General features: G+C 39.7%; 1 protein-coding gene across 6 annotated transcripts in view; it reads right to left on the reverse strand.

The window, feature by feature from the left end:
- RHOJ (ras homolog family member J) overlaps positions 1-8,805 on the reverse strand; it is an 84,956-nt gene extending 76,151 nt beyond the window's left edge. For 5 of the 6 annotated variants that reach the window (XM_084955417.1, XM_084955286.1, XM_084955360.1 and 2 more), the window contains exon 1: positions 8,115-8,805. In XM_084955417.1, coding sequence (XP_084811543.1) covers positions 8,115-8,165 — 51 coding nt within the window. In that variant the 5' untranslated portion in view covers positions 8,166-8,805. 6 annotated transcript variants of the gene reach the window in all.
- Positions 8,806-21,698: the final 12,893 nt, after the last annotated feature.

Consider the following 21,698-nt stretch of genomic DNA (forward strand, 5'->3'; position numbering starts at 1 on the left):
ACAAAGCTACAGTAATCAAAACAGTATGGTACTGGCACAATAATAGACACATAGATCACTGGAAAAGAAAAGAGAACTCAGAAAAATACCCACATACATATGGTCAGTTAATCTATGACAAAGAAGGCAAGAATATGCAATGGAGAAAAGACAGTATCTTTAATAAGTGGTGCTAGGAAAACTGGACAGACACATGTAAAAGAATGAAATTGGAGGCATTCTCTAACACCATATACGAAAATAAACTCAAAACAGGAGTTCCTGTCATGGCTCAGCAGTAAAAAGCCCAAATAGCATCCATGAGGATGTGGGTTCAATCTGTGGCCTCACTCAGTGGGTTAAGGATCTCATGTTGCCATAAACTGTGGCTCAGATCTGGCACTGCTGCAGCGATGGTGTAGGCTAGCAGCTACAGCTTCAAATCGACCACTAGCCTGGTAACTTCCATATGCTATGGGTGTGGCCCTAAAAAGACAAAGAACAAACAAAAAACTCAAAATGTATTAAAGACCTAAGTGTAAGACTGGATGTTATAAAAACTTTCAGAAGAAGACATAAGCAGAATCCTCTTTGACATAAAACATAGCAATATCTTTTTAGATCTTTGTCCTAGACTACTGCAAATAAAAGTAAATATAAATAAATGATACCTAATTAAACTTAAAAGCTTTGCAAATCAAAGGAAACTATAACCAAAATGAAAAGACAACTTACAGATTGGGAGAAAATATTTGCAAATAATGTAACTGACATGACTTAATTTCCAAAATATATAAAAAGCTCATATAAGCCAATGACAAAAAACTCCAAACAACCCAATTAAAAAATGAGCAGAAGATCTAAAAAGACATTTCTCCAAAGACGACATACAGATGGCCAACAGGCACATGAAAAATGTTCAACATTGCTAATTATTAAAGAAATGCAAATCAAAACTACAATGAAATATCACTTTACTCCAGTCAGTATGGCCATTATCAAAAAGTCTACAAATAATAATGCTGGAGAGGGTATGGAGAAAAAGGAACACTCCCACACTATTCATGGGAATGTGAATTGGTACAGCCACTATGGAGAATAGTATGATGTGTCTTAAACTAAAAATAGAGCTGCCTGCAATCCCACTCTTGGCATATATCTGTAGAAAACTATAATTTGAAAAGATGCATGCATGCCAATGTTCACAGCAACAGTATTCACAATAGCCAAGATATGGGAAACCAACTGTCCATTGACAGATGAATGGATAAAGAAGATGTGGTATATATACATAGTAACTGCAAAAAAGAATGAAATAACACCATCTGCAGCAACATAGATGGACCTAGAGATTATCATACTAAGTGAAGTAAGCCAGACAAAGACAAATACCATATGCCACTTATACGTGGAATCTAAAATAACATACAAACGAACTTATTTACACAACGGAAATAAACCTAGGGACACAGAAAACAAACTTATGGTTACTAAAGGGGAAGGTGGGGGAGGATAAATTAGGAAGTTGGGATTAACATATACACACTACTGTATATAAAGTAGATAATCAACAAAGGAGCACAGGGAACTATACTCAATGTTTTTAATAATTTCTAAGGAAAAAAAAACCGAAAAAGAATATATGTATACATATATAACAGAATCGCTGTGTGGTATACCTGAAACTAACACGACATTGTAAATCAACTATACTTCAGTTAAAAAAAAACAAGAAACTGTGCATTTTGGTTTCCACATCAGTAAAAATTGGGAGAATAATAACACCTAATAGGATCATTGTGATGAGGCAATGAACTGATGTATGAAAGTATCTCACATATGCTAACTCATAGCAAGGACTATGAAAGTGTGTAGCTCTTATTGTTGTTGTTAGTACAACAACTAGTGGCATTTGAATTTCATAGCTAAATACCACACTGCTTGTTGAATCACACATGGCCATAATGAAATTCACAGTGATATTGCAAATGGATAACATCATAAATAAAACTGTATTGTGAACCAAGACAAAACACTGAATGAATACACATGAATCAGGTCCTTTTGTCTTGTAAAAATTAGGCACATCCAAAAAGTTGGTAGACTTCAGATTATTCAGGAGCAATGCCAAGTCACTTTGTGATTCACAGTGGGTCATATTGAATTCATGGTGGAATTTATCCTGAGTGCATTATACCCGGAAAATTAACTGTTCGAATTCCGATAACTAACCCAAAGGGTGGCATGGATTTTTGTTTGTGGGAAAGTAACTTTTCAGCCTTATTAGAATGTGTATCCTAATACAGAGGGTAGGGCCTTTGTAGATCCTTGTGATCTTGTGCTCAGGATTGGTGAGGGAGATAGTTTCTGATGAGTTTTCTTACCTGTCCTTTTCTCCCAAGCCTCATGTTAGTTGCCCAATGTCATGCTATCTTTTAATTTTTATTTTATTTTTTTTTGGCCACACCTGCAGCATATGGAAGCTCCCAGGCCAGGGATCAAATCTGAGCTACAGCTGCACCCTGCTCCACAGCTATGGCAATGCCAGAGTCTTAACCCATTGTATGGGGCCAGGGATTGAACCTGTGCTTCAGCAGTGACCTGAGCTTCTGCAGAGACAATGTCTGATTCTTAATCTGCTGTGCCAGAGCAGAAAGTCATGCTGGCTTTGTAGAACAGGACAACTATATCCAAAAACATAGATAGCCAATGTACTAAGCTATCTCTGAGCCACGTTTGTTCTTGGCCCTATGAGAAGAGGGAGTGATGGCAGATTCTGAAAACCCTATCCTGCAAATAATGTACTGTTTACCTGAAGCCCAACCTCATTGGACAGTTAGTAAAATTTATGAAGGATTTCCTGGCTTGGACAGTGAAAGGATCCAGGCCATGTGGGACTAAAAGTCTTGGTTACAGGGAGCCTGACCACTGAAGCCTGAATTGGTCGCAGGCCTTGGTTTGTTGCCAGCTAAAGCTGGAATGCAAGAGGGCTGTGAACTGCAGATGCAGTTTCTGATCCCAGGAGCATGACTTTTCTTGAGTCACTCTGGTCGCAAATACTTAATTTTCTTTTTACTTCTTCTACTCTTTCTTACTTCTAAGAAATGAAGCCCACAGTTTACCCCTGCAGTATGCTTTGGCTTTCTGAGTGTAATTTCCATGCCAGGAGACCCTGAATGCACTTGCTCTCATAGGCATCCAGTGCAGACTGTGGAAGGAACTGTCTGTATAGTTCCTGGCACTGCACCTTTGATGTGGCATCCAAGAGGCCAGAAAAAGCATCAGATACACATCACACTGCCTCAGGAAGAGATATTGGGTTGAATGCCTACAAGACTTTGTTTTTATTTAAGTTTTTTTTTTATTAAAGTATAGTTGATTTACAGTGTTCTGTCTATTTCTGTTGTACAGCAAAATGACCCATTCATACGTATATGTACATTCTTTTTCTCATATTCTATCATGTTCTATCACAAGTGACCAGATATAGTTCCCTATGCTATACAGTAGGACCTCATTGCTTATCCATTCTAAATGCAATAAGACTTTGGATTTTTGACCATCATGGAATTTAGAATAAACAGAGTGAGTAATTCAACTGGCCCTGTCTTGTCTTTTTCACATATTTCCTTTGTATTTTTGCCTAAGGTAAAAAACTTTGTGATTTATTTCATAGTCCCATGAGAGGTATTTTAGGTTTCCTTTTGGCTTACAAAAGATGAATCTCACCCATTCTCTAGGGACCTTCAGAGGTCTTTAAAAAGAACAAAAGAGAAACTCCTGAGTAAATATTCCCAAATGGGCAGAACTATGTCATAACTTTATAGGCCTCAGGCTTTGTTTTTTGTCAATCTTTGTTATTTGTTTTTTGTTTTTTTTTTTCCTTGTGGATTTGACATAGTTTCCCACCCTCCCGGCTCTGGCCATTAAGGTTATGATTGAGTCTACCTGGGACCAACCACCGATTAATTAGGTGGAAAAAGTTTAGAATTGACTTTCAGCTCTTTGTGAAGAGAGATTCCTTTTACATCTCACTGAGCTGATAGAACAAACTAGATTTTTTCCCCCTTTCCACAAATTGTGTTAATTTCCTGCACAGGCAGCCTGGGTTTGCAAATAGCGACTTAAGCTTTGAAACACAGGTGGTTTTCTTAGAGGGATGGATAACAGAAGAAAGAGCAATAGATAAGACCACTTCTCACATAGAGGATGATGGAAATGGTGAATGAGGTATGTCACGCAAGGCTTCAATTTGAATGGGATTAATTTACACAGTCATGCACATAAACATACAAACCATGAGTATAATCTAACTCAACATATAACCTAAACTAGAAACGGAAGTGTTATCTTTGTGTCATATAAAACATCAATTATACTTTATCAGTGAGTGGTCTGCCACAAAGCTCAAAGCTAAAGATAAGATGAAAACAGGATGGAAGAAGAAATGTGGTTTTTCTACAGCAAGCAAGCATGAAATCTCTAAAGCTTGTTAGGCTGTCTTGAGACATCCTGGAAGGGAGTAGGTAGTAGTGCCCAGAGATGTTTCTTATAAGGCACAATTGTAAAAATCATGAGTGGCCCTGTCTACCTTCCTTCTACTGCCTCCTTATTAGACCCAGGGTTTCTTGGGAACATGCTCTTTTATTAAGAACTATAAATGTTTGAATGGGCTACTCAAAATTTAGGTAAGCTTTTGAATATAATGTAAGTGGAGGAATTTAAGTACATCCCATCTATTTCCAAATGAAACTTAGACATTGTAGAAATACATTATTCCATAAATGTGACATCGACCCTTGGGTCGATAAAATTCAATGCTGTATTACAATTGGAGTAGAGATAAAATGATTATTTAAAATGTGAACAAAAATTTCAAAAATATGATACATTTTTTATAATACATAAATATTTTATATGTTCATTTGCAAAGATACATCTCTTGGGCTAGCAATTTGTTCATTTATGCATCAAAGTTTTGACGGACCAGGAATTATCTAAGGAGTAGTGGGACTCAAATGATTAAGACTAATTCATTAATTTAGTAACTATCCACTGAGCATCTGCTTTACGTTGAGTTATGTTTTAGAAGATGGGAATAGAGCAGTGAACACAAAGTCTGCCCTCATGGAGTTTACATTCCAGTGTGGGATAGAAATGGAAAGCAAATAAATATAATGTCAAATAGTGTTAACATCTTATGAAGAAAGATGAAGCAGGATAAAAAGTTAAAGAGTAACTCTGCATGCCTGTGTTTGTGTTATTTTGTATGAATGCATTAAGCAATGTGATCAACTGAAGCTGAGGAAGATTGGGTAGAGGGAATAAGGTCAAGCTGGGGGAAGAGCAAGTGCAACATCTTCAAGGAAGGAAAGAGTTTGGTGTGTTTGAGGAATGTCAAGATAGATGGGGTGGCTAGAGCAGAAATACTGATGAGCAGAGAGTAAGGAGATGAGGTTGGGGAAGAAACAGGGACAAGTTATGGAGTGCCTTGTAGATTCTTATGTGACAGTGTAAGAGTTCAATCAGTTCCTATATGAGGAGGGTGGTGGCAGGAGAGTTAGCATCTTTGTGATGAGAAGATCCCTCTCCTATGGAAACACTCACTTCCTTGCACTCCTAGGTGTATTTGGCTCATATCTTTATTTCCCTTATAACCTAGATGAAAGAGCATGAGATAATTGTGTACTTAAAAAAGTACAAAGTGTAAATCAAAGTAACAGTGTGTGGGAATGCTTCCTACGTGCAAAGTATTGCTTTGGGTACAGTGACTGATTTCTTGAGCACTAAAATATGGAGTAGCCAAAATCTAAGATACTTTGATGCTCAAATAACAGTAAGCATGTACATGACTGAAATAGAAAGTAATTTGATCCTAGTGAAATCTACTGGTAGTTCAGCCTTTGTTTGACCTCTAACATTTTTTTTGTTTTAATCGGATGACTTTATCTCTAAAGATGGTTTTACCTTTTTCCTTGACCCTGGACTGTAATTGGTTCACCCAATAGATGAGGATAGGATATACAATTTTTTTCTTTTTTTTATTTCTTTTTTTTCTTTTTTTTTTTTTTTTTTTTTTTTTGCTTTTCAGGGCTGCACCTGTGGCATATGGAAGTTCCCAGGCTAGGGGTCGAATTGGAGCTACAGCTGCTGGCCTACGCCACAGTCGCAGCCACAGAAACATGGGATCTGAGCCACATCTGGGACCTATACCAAAGCTCACAACAAAACCGGATTCTTAACCTATTGATCAAGGCCAGGGGTGGAACCTGACTCCTCATGGATCCTAGTCAGGTTCATTAACCCCTGAGCGATGAAGGGAACTCCCATAATTTTTAAAAGCACTTGACACCTCTCCCTTTAGTAGATTTCAGGTTCTATTTTTTTTCTTTAGCGTTTGCAACTGTGGCATATGGAAGTTCCTGGGCCAGGGATTGAATCCCAGCTACAGCAGCAACAATGCCAAATCCTTTAACCCACTGTGGCCAGGCTGGGGATTGTATCCACACCTCAGCAGTGACCCAAGCCACTGCAGTCAGATTCTTAACCCACTGTGCCATGGAGGGAACTCCTTGGGTTCCATTTTTGATCTAAATGTTTTTGAAATTAGATGAGCCATTTCCCTATTTTTGGCAAAAAAGAAGTTGTAAAATAAATAACTTTTGCAAAGATGTTTACAAGTCAAGTATCCTAATAACTTTCTGAAGTTGCAAACCTGATTTTATGATTAGTTTTTTTTTTCCTTCTCCAAGTGAAAGTCTATTTGTACTTCTCCTTATTCTGTTCTCATTGAAATATTCTTCTCTGGGCATAGTCTTATATTTTCAGAAAAACTTAAGGAAGCCAGCGTTCAAGTTTGCTCTTAATTTCTCCAACTATAGAAAAACTTGCTGTGAAGTAGATACTATTTTCAGTGTGGTTCTCCCCCTGTCTGCTGGGTAATAGGGCCATCAGTCATGTACATGTTGTCGTAAGAGGAGACAAAGGTGATTGTTTAACTCTGGAAAAGAAGCTCCTTCCTACAGAAAGGATCTCAAATGGCCCTACAGCAAAGTCAACACTCACACAGGTTTCCTGTGGGCCATTTCCCCTCTGCTGCTCTGGACCCAAAGCCAAAGGGAGGAAGAGACCTTTTCCTCTGGCAAAATCTCAAATCTGTAACTCAAGCTGATCTCACAGTGATCAAGTGGATTACCATATTCCAAAAAGTTATACGATCTAGGCTATTGTAAACTTGAACCATTTTATGAATTTGCTTTTAAGAAATTTAGTGAGATTTGTTTTGGAGACTAAGAAAAAAAGAAAGTCAAAATGGAAACATTTAAATAAGCTATCACACTATAAACTTTAGAAAACTATATATATATATATATACCTGAAAGAATTAAATTATTGATCACAGTATCTTAACTATCAGATCTTAAAGTATTTTATGGCATGTTTCATCCTTTGGGGACATACTTTGAAATGACCAAAAATCTTATTTTTCTCTTTATTTTTACTTTTAAAATAATTAATTAAAAATGTCTCTTTTAACTTAAGAAACAGATTACCTAATAGGTATTTAAAATCTTTGAATACTTTTCCTACAACCTACCTCCACAGGAAAATGAAAGTACAGTAGGACAGCACCAATTGTTATAGAAAAATGAATGTTGTAATGTTATTAATCTCAGCATTTCATGTATCAACAGCATACAGTGTGTATATGAGAAGTGACAAGAACACTTTTTTTTTTAACCAGTTATGTGGTTAGGGGGTGATTTTTTTTTTTTTTTAAAGAATTGTGATACAATTACACTACATTTTAAAATGTCCACATGAAAAAAAGTTGATGAATTTTCAGGCAAAAATTGAATAAAATCTCTGGCCCCAAAACCTACAGGGCAGTTCAGGGAGTTTCCCAAGCTTATTCATTTGGTTAAGGGGGAGCAGTGTGTTACGATCAAGTTGATACACACATTGTTCTCACAGTTCCAGCAAGGACAGTGGTGGGAGCGTATGCCCGTTACCTGGCTCCTGCCAGGCCCGCACCCAGTCCTGACACGAGAGCTAAGCCAGGCCCCTCTGAAGCTGGGGTGTCGCCTCCCGCAGCATGTACCCCACAGGCAGGGGCAGGTTTTCCACTGTCTTACCTGCGTAGTGGTCAAACACGGTGGGCACGTACTCCTCTGGGAAGGCGTCATTGGCGTAGCTCATCAGCAGACAGGTCTTCCCCACGGCGCCATCCCCCACCACCACACACTTGAGCATCTTCTTCTCCTCGTGGCCGCAGCCGCAGCTCCTATCCTTTCCCTCCTGGCAGTTCATTCTCGCCGCTCCAGCTGCCGAGGCTGCTGCCGCCGGGGCTTCTCCTGCTTCCCCTCAAGCCCTTGAAGCCAGCGGCAGGCTGAGGATCACTCTGTCTTACTTTGGGTACCTGGGGTCGTGTCCCAGGCGTCTGGCACATGCCCTCTCCCTCACCATACTGGTCAAGAAAGGTAACACACACGGGGGAGAATGATTAAAAGCATCTGTCTGCTTTCCCCATCAGTTAGAACTAAGAAACCCTCATTTTCACCGAATTCTAGTGGCTTCCTGGCCGTCTAGAAATTTCAACCGCCTGAGGGTTTCCACTCTGGTCTCCTGTTCTCCAAGCTTGGCTGAAGACACAGTGGAATTTTGCTAAATCTTCCCCATTTCCCAATTCACATCTAACATGGAGGAAAGCCGGGCTTTTTAATGGAGTTTTCCCTTGCTTCCTCCAGCTTGCCGAGTGTCAGGAAATCATGGGTTTCCTGCTGCATTCCATATTAGGATCAGTGGGCTGGAGAAGGCTGCAACAATGGGAGCTCTGTGTGTGTGTGTGTGTGTTTGTACTTGTGGGGCAGGCTGCCAGGACCTGGAGTGGGAAAACACTAGGGGTCCCACTGCCGACTCAAGCTGTCAGACTTCCTGTTTCATCTCTGGCCGGGGAGGCTGTTTGCCTGTAGCTGGCTGGGAAGAAGCTGACGAGAGGATGGAAACTGGAGAGAACTGTCTGCCTTAGAAACAGAGGGGATGGTTTAAATGAGTGGAGAACACCACACCAGCCCTGGTAGGATAACATCTGACGTCATCCCTCACTGAGTCACGACCTGTTAGAAGCCTGCAAATTAAAAATGGACAGTTCTTCACACACTTAAATGAGAAACTTTAGGCAGTTTGTCCTGGCAATGAAGAGGAAAACCTTCCAGAGATTCATTGTTTCCAAGGGAAACATTCTTGTAGATCATAGGTATAAGCTGTGCAATCAGGTTTATAAGCTGCCACATTGGAGCACAGTGCTCAAATGTGTATTCCAGACACAGACATTTTTATGGCTGTAGCACATAAGAAATCAACCAGATGTGGGATGTTTGCATCTTCTTATTAGTGAATAAACACACATGCACTTGGCTCATATTCATTCTTGGAGATGAGAGTATGTGGGATGGCTCTATTGGTTTGATTCTGGCCCCCAAACGCTGCTTTTGTTTGAACAGTCCTATTTTTGATTTAGTCTTCTCTCCACTTGGTCAGCCTGGCCCTCTTCAGTTACAAAGGAGCCATGGCAGCTCATTTATTTGTCTATTGGGTCACTCAAAACGAAGCCCTCTTGAAGCTCTGTGTTTGATTAATGTACTTGGTTTTAGAAAAGAAGTGGCACTCTGCAAGTGATTTTGACAAATGGGTCAAGTACTTTTTGATGGGGGAGCTGTGTGTTTCTTTGAAATTTTGAGCATGGAGTTTTATGAATTCAAATTATCCAGTCGATGTGAGGAGGGGTTTTTTTGGGGGGGGCATAAGTCTGTATTAATATTGATATATATCCATATCCATATGCCACTGTGTAATAGATGTGGCCTCACATTTCTACTGTGTTGGCATATAGTAACTTTTGCCATAGTGTTAAGTATCCCAATATTTCTATCCTATAGAGGGATGGTGTTTAGGTCAGGTTGTGTAACTATAAGACTATGTTGCTGTAACAACTCTCCATGCTCAAGTTAAAATAACATGCTCAATGACATATCACCTCAGACCTGTCAGAATGGCTATCATCAAAAAGTCTACAAGTAACAAATGCTGGAAAAGGTGTGGAGAAAAGGGAACCCTTGTATAGTGTTAGTGAGAATGTAAATTAGTACAGGCATTATGGAGAACATATGGAGTTTCCTTGAAAAACTAAAAATAGTTCTATCATATTATCCAGCAATTCCACCCCTGGGTATATATCTTGAAAAAATGAAATCTCTAACTGAAAAAGATGCCTGCACTCAAGTGTTCATAGCATCACTGTTTACAATTGCCAAAATATAGACCCAAACCAAGTGTCCATCAGCAGACAGCTGGATTAAGAAGATGTGATGCATAGAACAATGGAATGTTATTCAGCTATAAAAAATGAGATTCTGCCATTTGCAGCAACATGAATGGACTTAGAGAACATTAAACTTAGTGAAATAAGCCAGACAGAGAAGGACAATTATTGTATGTTATACTTATATGTAGAATCTTAAAAAAAAAAGAATGTTGGATTCAGTTGGCTAAAATTTTGTTGAGAATTTTTTTGTGTCTACATTTGTCAAAGATATTGGCCTATAATTTTCTTTTTTGTAATATCTTTGTCTGGTTTTGGTATTAGGGTGATGGTGGCTTCATAGAATGTCTTTGGGAGTGTTCCTTCTTCTTCAACCTTTTGGAAAAGTTTAAGAAGGAAGGGTATAAGGTCTTCTTTGTATGTTTGGTAGAATTCACCTGGTCTTGGAATTTTGTTATTGGGAGTGTTTTTATTACATATTCATTTTCATTTCTAGTGATAAATTTGTTCAGTTGATCCACTTCTACTTGATTCAGTTTTGGCGGGCTGTAAGTCTTTAGAAAGTTGTGCATTTCTTCTAGGTTGTCAAATTTGTTGACATATAACTAAAAAACGAATGTATATGAAAAAGAAATAAAACAAACTCATTGTTACCAAAGGAGAGAGGGAAGTAGGAGAGGGACAAATTAGGGGTTGGGATTAACAAACTACTACATACAAAATAGATAAACAATGAGGATATACTATATAGCACAAGGAATTATAGCCATTATCTTGTAATATCCCATAAAAGAGTATAATCTGCAGAAATACCAAATCTTTATTTTGTACATCAGAAACTAATATTGTAAATTAACTATACTTCAATAAAATAGATAAATAATGTGTATATCTTGCTCTCATTGTATCTGTATAGTGTATGTCATCTTTATCCAGGAATCCCAGCTGATGGAGCAGCCACATGGAGGATATTGATTACTGTGACAGAGGAAGAAATTAACATAGTAAGTGACATTGGCTCTTAAAGCTTTCTTCTGGAGGTTATACTCCAGCTCACATTCAGTGACCAAGGCAAGACATACTGAGGCTAGGGTCACCAGGGTGAGGAGTATCATTCTGCCATGTGCCAGGAAGGAGGGAACTAAATTTTGGTGAACAGCCTGAATAATTTAGAGATAGTGTAGACAACCAGAGAGGGTTTAGCTGAAGTTAAGCAAGAAGTATGGAAGTTAAGTTGTTTATGTTTAGTGCCTTTCTGAAGCACTTGAAGGCCCCTATGGTTGCATGTGATTTAGATAATTGTATTTTCATTTAGTCTACTTGAAACATCTGGACTATGTAGTAATAAAATTGCAATTGGTTCAAGTGGAAAGGCTGCACCAAACAAATCCATGCAGGTGAAGGAGTGATTGACAGTGTCAAGAACCCCCATCCCAAAGACGGAGGAGGCACTTTGAGGACTATCGTGGAGGTTTCTAAGATCAGGCAGGAAACATGACATGAGAGTTCTCAAACATGGTAGCCCAGCCTGTGTACCTAAATAACACCGCAGCCCACTGAGCACTTGGCCTAGGAAGAAAGGAGAAATTGGATGGGTGAACATTTTTACACCTGTGTTAACCTAAACCGTGCACCAGCAGACAAGATATTTAAGTCCATGCCTATTGCTATGTGGAGGGCAATTCAACAGATGTTTGAAACCTGAAGCAGCCAATTGTGGGTCTTTTACCTCTATCTCAAAAATAAGATCTGGCAGATTGGATTATACACAAAAGTGAATCATGGCCATTGAGAATATTGGCAATATTCTCAAGATAGACTTGTTTCATTGCTGTTTACTCTCCCCCTTGCACCCTGCGCCACCCCACACACTGAATTGATTATTTATAGGGAAAATCTTTGAGACATCCTAGTGAAAGTGGTCAAAAAGATGAGCATTTTATTAGCCTGTTGATTATATGGATCATGAGTCCATGTGAGAATAAATCTTTTTAAATATTAAAAAACTGACCTGAATCAGAATAATAGAATCTTAAAAAAATAAAAGCAATTTGGCATTGCTCATATAGGTCCATGATTTCATAGAATTGCAACTACTTGTCCAGATAGAATGGTTAAGAATATACTTTAATTTCAGAAGTTTATAGGTATGAATTTAAAAGTGGTATGAAGACCACTTGCTAAAATATTCTTTACTAGATGCCTGTACTTTAGGATCTTGGGCCAGATGTCAATGACATTTTGTGGTTGAGTGGTGGTTTTGTAGCTATTCATTATTTGGTTTACCTCAAGCACCAAGTTTACACAAACTTACCAGCACATTGTTGAAATCTTGCTGGGCGATATTTCCAGCTTTTTCCAAGAGATCTTAATTCCCTGGCTCCCTCTTGTCCTCTGAGTTTTGGTTTCAAATGAATTTTCCCAAATGTCAGCAGCATTTTTACATAAAGTTCTGATTCCTCTGATTAAGTCCAGTTTTCATCTGACTTTAATAAAAAAGCGTAGACTTTCTCTCCCATCTATTTTTTTTTCTTTTGTGCTTGAAACTAGATGTTACATAGGGAAATAATGCAGTTGGGTCAGCTACTCTGCTTCTGGATTAGCCTCTATGTAGGAGACTGTTTTGACTCAGCCTTAGGAATGTTGGATGCCTAGCCCAGCCTCGAGTCACCCCCACTCCAGAAGAAGCACCCTTTGCGGTAACATGGAAGTCCGGCCTCTGGTGGCGGAGGGTACCGTGTGAGGCAGGAGGGCTGCCTAGTTCTAGCGGTTCTGACCCGAATCTCCCATGGAGACTAAACCTCAAGATTGTTGGAGCACTGCTAAACATTACCAGGTTGTCCTAGGACTGGCCTAAGCAGGACTTACTCCTCTCCAAGGCCAGGGAGCCATTGCCATTGGGGACATTTTCAAATCCACCCCCCCTCCTTGCCTTTTTTTAAATCTGTCAGGTCACCTGCACTCAGCCTCTGGCTATTGCCCATGTCATATATCATGGATCATATCATAAACATGTATCAGCCATGATTTCTTAGATGTGATCTTTTTATAGTTATAGAGATTACTTTCACTTTTCTTGCTTGAAGGAATTTTCTTTGCCAAATCTCTTAATTCTGATAGAAATAGGTTACTTGCAAAGCTAAAGAACTTCTTTAGGCCAGTTTGGCCAGTAATGGTCAAAGTGTGTGTGTGTGTTTTTTCTGTGTTTCACTACCTTAATCCTTAGAGCCTTGTTCCAGAAAGCTCTGGGTGATCTGATTTTTTTTTTTTTTTTTTTTTTTTTTTTGGTCTTTTTGCTATTTCTTGGGCCGCTCCCTCGGCATATGGAGGTTCCCAGGCTAGGGGTCCAATCGGAGCTGTAGCCACCGGCCTATGCCAGAGCCACAGCAACGTGGGATCTGAGCCGCGTCTGCAACCTACACCACAGCTCACGGCAACGCTGGATCGTTAACCCACTGAGCAAGGGCAGGGACCGAACCTGCAACCTCATGGTTCCTAGTCGGATTCGTTAACCACTGCGCCACGACGGGAACTCCTTTTTTTTTTTTTTGGCTTTTTAGGGCCGTACCTGTGGCACATGGAAGTTCCCAGGCTAGGGGTCAAATCAGAGCTGCAGCTGCTGGCCTTTGCCACAACCACAGCAACTCAGGATCCAAGCTGCATCTGCAGCCTACACCACAGCTCACAACAAAGCTGGATCCTTAACCCACTGAGCAAGGCAGGAATCGAATCCAGATCCTCATGGATACCAGTCCGGCTCATTACCACTGAGCCACCATGGGAACTTCCATGACTTTTTTTTTTTTTTTAAATCTCTCTCAATAGAAACCCAGAGGTTAGGGAATTTTGAGTTTCCATTGTGGCTCAGCAGGTTATGAACCTGACTAAAATCGACGAGGATGCAGGTTTGATCCCTGGCCTCGCTCAGCGGGTTAAGGATCCAGCGTTTCTATGAGCTGTGGTTTAGGTTGCAGATGTGGCTTGGATCTCGTGTTGCTGTGGCTGTGTTGTAGGCTGGCAGCTGCATCTCCGATTCCACCCCTAGCCTGGGAACTTCCATTTGCCACAGTGCGCCTCCCTCCCCCAAACAAAACAAAACAAAACAAACAAAAAAGCAGACAGATAACAGTGTAGAAAGAAACACTGATTCCTGATTCCCCATATTGAAGAGATGTGTTTTGGAAGATGGAGAAATTTGAAATTGGGGTGGTCCTGGGTTGTTCCTCATCGAGCTCATGGAGCAGGAAATAGCTTGTGGGAATAGCCATCTTAGAATCAAACAAAGATCCTTGATGATTGTCTCAACTGGTTAGCGATATAAGCCCAAGAAGCCTAAGGTCATTGGACTGGTCATTGTCTGGGCAGACAAGCATCACAGTGTCAGTGCCACAGCCGAACTTCTGTGGATTCTGGACCACACCCCATCTATTGCCTGGTTTGCATGTGGGATCTATTGGGAGAGTGAAAAATATTGGTGTAGCTCTTCACCTCTGCTGAAAAATTAAAAATTAGACCTCTATCTAGGATGCATTATTGTCATGTAAAAGTTAATACATAGAGGATTGAAGGGCCTCTCAACAATGACAGGATATGGGATATGTACAAAATTTAAGGGGATATGTACAAGGAGGCATTTTGTTGTAGTGACTGAATTGAACACAAAAATGAATCCTTTTGAGAGCCTGCACATTCCTGGCCAACTCTTTGTGGTGAAACAATTTAGCAAATGCGGAGGGAAATGAAATTCTACTTTGTAGACTTAATATGTCTGCTTATATTTCCTGAACACCCGTTTGATAATTAATTTGTATCTAGAAATCATGGGCATCAGAAGAAAGGGACGTAAAGACTACCAAGGCTGAAATGAGATCACAGCTCCATTCTCAGATTCGGGGTTTGCACATGGAAAGGACCGAGAGGAAAGATCTGGAAACTGACTCCCAGTGGGATAAGTGGAGTGGGAGTTAGGGGATGAAAACACCTTCAAGCAAGGCTATGAGAATCCTCAGGACAGAGAAAGGAAGAGACCCCTGGGCAGAGGGTGGATGGAGTCGTTATGGAGAAGGACACATGGCTTTCATGTTGAGTGCCCTAGAAAAGCAGCCTGTTGACAATAAGAGTTGTTAAGACAGAGTATTCCTATGAAGTGAGAATTCCAGACAAATTTATACAATTTTCTTTTCTGTTGTTTTCTATTCACTTTTTATTGTGCTGATTTATTAAAAACACCGTGAATACTTCAACAGTGTTAAATAATGGTTTCTAGTTGGCATCTATTGTTTGTTTGTCATATAATATCTGTCAATTATTTTTTTACTTTAGCTTGTTTTTTGGAAAACTAAAAAATTATAATCAATTTTATGAGATATGTATCTCCTTTGTTCTGGAGGTCTCAATATAACTTCTTTTTACTTTATTTTATATGATAAAATAATAACATTTTTACTGAATTTATAATGGAAAAACTGAAAGTTTGCTTCAAATGGTTTTGTTTTTGTAAACTTCATATATGCTTTTTACATCCAACCTTTATTTAATATTTCTACATCAAAGAAAGACAGTCCTTCAAAAATGCCCACATCTATGAAGCATTCATAGTTAATTCCAGTGTATAACAAACACCAAGTATCCAAAGATTTATTTCTATTGGACTTTTTTTATTATGTCTCAAAATCTTTCCAAATCTCAATTTCATTGAATCTGAAAGGAACAATAAAGAAATTTTCTTTATTCCTTTTAAACATGGCTCACAGACTGTGTCCCTTTCTGTGACTACTGTCATTCACTATATAAAACAGTAACAACACTTACTTATTATTTTAATAATCAGGGTGTTGTTGACTCTGTAGTGGAAATTTGCTGTTCTTTCCTATCTAAGATTGCTTTCCTTTTTTGGTAATAACACTCCAATTTTCCTTCTACCTCTTTTCTACCTTCAATCCAAGCTGTTCATGTGGGGCTGACCCCACCCTCTAACACAGGAGTGGGCACATGATACAGGTAACTTATACATGGTGAGTGCCCGCTTCACTAGGAGATAATTATGATGTAATTTGAGCTGATTTTCTCTCCAAATTTGTGCTTTTGCTTTTACATAGTACTATAGACTGATTTTTTTTTTTTTTTTTTTTTTTTTTGTCTTTTCTACGGCCACTTCCCACGGCATATGGAGATTCCCAGGCTAGGGGTCTAATTGTAGCTGTAGCCACCGGCCTATGCCAGAACCATGGCAACGCGGGATCCGAGCCGTGTCTGCGACCTACATCATAGCTCACAGCAGTGCCGGATCCTTAACACACTGAGCAAGGCCAGGGATCGAACCCTCAACCTCATGGTTCCTAGTCGGATTTGTTAACCACTGCGCCACTATGGGAACTCCCCAAATTCATATGTTGAAACCTTATCCCAGGGCGATAGGGTTTGGAGGTAGAGGTTTTGAGAGGTGACTAGGTTGTGAGATGAAGCCCTCGTTAGTGCCCTTGTAAAAGAGATCGCAGAGGGCTCCCTCACCCTGTCTACCATGTGAGGGTACATCATGAAAATAGCAGTCTATGGACCAGGAAGTGGGTTCTCACCAGGTGCCAGGTGTGCCAGAACCTTGATCTTGGGCTTCCCAGCCTCCAGAATGGTGAGAAATCCATTTCTGCTGTTTATAACAGTCTATGGTGTTCCTTTATAGCAGCCTGAACAGACCAAGTCACTTAAAGCCTCTGTTTGTGTAAACTATAAGAGAATCTTCAGTAAGTAATGACCTTTTGTCTTTTAAATAAAAGTAAACTACATTCATATCTCTCAAATGTAGTTATGAATATATAAAAGGTTTAAGGAACACACTTGGACCCCAACCAGCTTAAGCTAGAAGGCATGATCTAGTTTATAATCATGTACCTGGGCTGCTCTGACTGGGTTTGGCTGATCTGGGGATGAATGTAGCCACTAGGATCCATTCTTGGCCTCCTACTTCTAGGTGGGCTCCATCTTCAGGTTCAGCAAATGGGCTCTCAGCATCCTGGGGCCACTCTCAGCCACAATGGAGGTAAGCGCCCCTTCTTCAGCCACCCAGCCTGGTAGGGAGGAGAGTGGGTACCTTGGCATTTCCTTACAAGGGCCAGGTTTCTCTCTGACTTGGATTAGGTGAGATGTGCTGGTGGGTTTAAGCCAATCAGGCTCTACCCTTGGTGCCTGTGGAATCACAGGGCTGAAGATGGGGAATGGGATGGAGGGAGGAAACCTCAAACAATGTCAGGAAAGGAAGTGGAAAAAATGACTAATGACGATAGTAATAGCACTCCAGTAATCATAGTGATGATCATAACAAGGTCTCTATGTGTTAACATGTATTAACATATCTAATTCTTACCACAACTCTATGAGACAGGTCCCATTAATTTATGACCTTACAGAGGAGGTCACTAAGACACAGCACTGCTTATACTGCTAGAAGTGGCAAAGCCAGAAATCACACAATTCACAGAATTTCTGGCTGTAGAACCTTTGCTCTTTGCTTGACTGTGTTAAGGAAAGGTGGTGAGTCACAAACATTGAGTATTCTACATGCAGTTTCCACCCACCAATGGTAACCTTTGGCCTGTTATTGAAGAGCCTGGAACATGCAGCAACATTTAGTGCCGTGCCCTGCAAGGCACACCTCATTTGATCTGTTTGCAGGGATCGTGGAAGCCATGTGAGGTAGCCCATCAGTTTCTGAACTCCAGTACCTCAGGCCATTATCTACATGGCATTCCACTTACTGAAGGTGTTGATAAAGCACTGGACTTCTTAGTCTCTCATCTCTGCAGCTGATTCCAACCATACCTGAATCACAGATTGCAATTAAATACCCTTCTCTCTTGTTTGTATTCCTGGATATCTCTTGAATAATCCAAATAGGATTGGAATGTGTAAGCTTGGATGTTATGACTATATCTTTAGCTACATTATTCTTGAATTGATATGGAATAGGAGCCATCTAACCTTTTGTTTGGCCTAATTTTTTTTCTGGTAGGTAGGTAAATTTGGCACTATTATTAATAGGAAATTTTTATTTCCTCCTACTTTAGATACCAAAGCATATTGTCAGATAAGTTGACTGCCTTTGGTACCACGTTTTTTTTTTTTTTTTTTTTTTTTTTCAAAGAACTAAGTACAATATTATGTACTTGCTTCCTTTCTCCAAAATGTATTTTGTATATAATACATGTTTAAAAAAATTAAGCTGTCACATTCTCTATGCCATGATAACATGAGATACTTTACCACACACAGTCAGTTGGAAGAATAACAGCATCATGGGAGAATAACAACATCCACTTCTCAAGTTCTTTTCTTTGGTTAACATCTGTCTCATGCAGTTATTTGTACAGCCCTGGAATCAATATAATGCTTAATCTTAAATTATTCTGGACTGAAGATCTTTTAAAAAAATGTTGAAATTCTCTTTATGTTATTGGGAAAGCTTCTAAAGTAAATGTGAGCTTTCAAAATCTGGTTGCGGAGATGGGATTTGTGAAGCCTGATTAGCTAACCTTCTGTGGTTTTAGACCCAGAACTGAATAAAATCAGCAGACTCCATAAAATGAAGTGACAGCTCAATTGGTTGCATAAGCCTTTGTAGAAATATAGATTTTTCCACTGTCTTTCCTTAAGCTGTCCTTAACCTCTGAAATAATTCTACAGTTGACACTGTGGTATTACATAGCTTCTTTCACAGTTATGCTAGAAAAGTCAAATGAGGATTTGGAGAAGCAGAGGGTTCTCCTATGAGGCAGTAAGGTAAGCTATTAAATCCTGGGTGGTAAATTCTGCTCAGATGCCACCATTCTCCCCTCCAATGCCAGGATAGGTGTCATCGTGGTGTGCTGGTTCCAGCAGAGTCTAGATATGGCTGCCAAGTCCTCAACACGGTGCTCAAGGCACCTGCCACAAACTGGACGGCATGCAAATTGAAATACTTTTCCACCCCTGCTCAACCTTCAGCAGATGGAGCAAATAATTCTTCCTGTAATCAAGGAGGAAGGAGAAGAGGGAGGTGCACCTTCTAACATTTATTTATTTATTTATTTATTTATTTATTTATTTATTTATTTATTCTTTTTAGGGTGGTACCTGCGGCAAATAGAAGTTCCCGTGCTAGGGGTCAAATCAGAGCTGCATCTTGCCGGCCTACACCATAACCACGGCAATACCAGATCTGAGCTATAGCTTGCACCATGCTGGATCCTTAACCCACTGAACAAGGCCAGGGATGGAACCCATATCCTTACAGAGACAATGTTGCATTCTTAACCCTCTGAGCCACAATGGGAACTCCTGGATCTCCTAATATTTAGTGAACAACAATTATATGTTAGGTACTGTGCTGAGAAATGTTGCACACTTATCATGTGTTGAATCTTTTCCAAATCAGAAAGACAGGTGCCATGATTTCCGTTGTTCTTCAGTGGAAATGGAGGCTCAGGCTGAGGCATAGAGCTGGTAGATGAAGTGCTGGAGAAGGGGTTTAAGCCCATGCCTGAATCTGAAGGCCATATTTTACTTCCTATTTAAGCCTGTTTAGAATCATTTATTTTTTTTTAATTTTTTTATTTATTTATTTTATTTTTTTAATTTTATTTGTTTTTTTTATTTTCCCACTGTACAGCAAGGGGGTCAGGTTATCCTTACATGTATACATTGCAATTACAGTTTTTCCCCCACCCTTTCTTCTGTTGCAACATGAGTATCTAGACATAGTTCTCAATGCTATTCAGCAGCATCTCCTTGTAAATCTATTCTAGGTTGTGTCTGATAAGCCCAAGCTCCTGATCCCTCCCACCCCCTCCCCCTCCCATCAGGCAACCACAAGTCTCTTCTCCAAGTCCATGATTTTCTTTTCTGAGGAGATGTTCATTTGTGCTGGATATTAGATTCCAGTTATAAGTGATATCATATGGTATTTGCCTTTGTCTTCCTGGCTCATTTCACTCAGGATGAGATTCTCTAGTTCCATCCATGTTGCTGCAAATGGCATGATGTCATCCTTTTTTATGGCTGAGTAGTATTCCATTGTGTATATATACCACCTCTTCCGAATCCAATCCTCTGTCGATGGACATTTGGGTTGTTTCCATGTCTTGGCTATTGTGAATAGTGCTGCAATGAACATGCGGGTGCAAGTGTCTCTTTTAAGTAGAGCTTTGTCCGGATAGATGCCCAAGAGTAGGATTGCGGGGTCATATGGAAGTTCTATGTATAGATTTCTAAGGTCTCTCCAAACTGTTCTCCATAGTGGCTGTACCAGTTTACATTCCCACCAACAGTGCAGGAGGGTTCCCTTTTCTCCACAGCCCCTCCAGCACTTGTTATTTGTGGATTTATTAATGATGGCCATTCTGACTGGTGTGAGGTGGTATCTCATGGTAGTTTTGATTTGCATTTCTCTTATAATCAGTGATGTTGAGCATTTTTTCATGTGTTTGTTGGCCATCTGTATATCTTTGGAGAGACGTCTATTCAGGTCTTTTGCCCATTTTTCCATTGATTGATTGGTTTTTTTGCTGTTGAGTTGTATAAGTTGCTTATATATTCTAGAGATTAAGCCCTTGTCCGTTGCATCATTTGAAACTATTTTCCCCCATTCTGTAAGTTGTCTTTTTGTTTTCTTTTGGTTTCCTTTGCTGTGCAAAAGCTTTTCAGTCTGATGAGGTCCCATGGGTTTATTTTTGCTCTAATTTCTATTGCTTTGGGAGACTGCCCTGAGAAAATATTCATGATGTTGATGTCAGAGAGTGTTTTGCCTATGTTTTCTTCTAGGAGTTTGATGGTGTCCTGTCGTATATTTAAGTCTTTCAGCCATTTGGAGTTTATTTTTGTGCATGGTGTGAGGGTGTGTTCTGGTTTCATTGCTTTGCATGCAGCTGTCCAGGTTTCCCAGCAATGCTTGCTGAATAGACTTTCCTTTTCCCATTTGATGTTCTTGCCTCCCTTGTCAAAGATTAATTGACCATAGGTGTCAGGGTTTATTTCCGGATTCTCTATTCTGTTCCATTGGTCTGTCTGTCTGTTTTGGTACCAGTACCACACTGTTTTGATGACTGTGGCTTTGTAGTATTTCTTGAAGTCTGGGAGGGTTATGCCTCCTGCTTGGTTTTTGTTTCTCAGGATTGCTTTGGCGATTCTGGGTCTTTTGTTGTTCCATATAAATGTTTGGATTGTTTGTTCTAGTTCTGTGAAAAATGTCATGGGTAATTTGATAGGGATTGCATTGAATCTGTAGATTGCTTTGGGTAGGATGGCCATTTTCACAATATTGATTTTTCCAATCCAGGAACATGGAATATCCAATCCAGGAACATGGAATATCCAATCCAGGAACATGGAATATCTGTTTAGAATCATTTAAAGTAATTTATTGTTTCTC

Source organism: Sus scrofa, chromosome 1 (assembly GCF_054392235.1).
Source record: "Sus scrofa isolate SSC_HxYL_T2T_F1_AM1 chromosome 1, Sscrofa_HxYL_maternal_Yorkshire_Landrace_v2.0, whole genome shotgun sequence".
Classification (NCBI taxonomy): Eukaryota; Metazoa; Chordata; class Mammalia; order Artiodactyla; family Suidae; genus Sus; species Sus scrofa.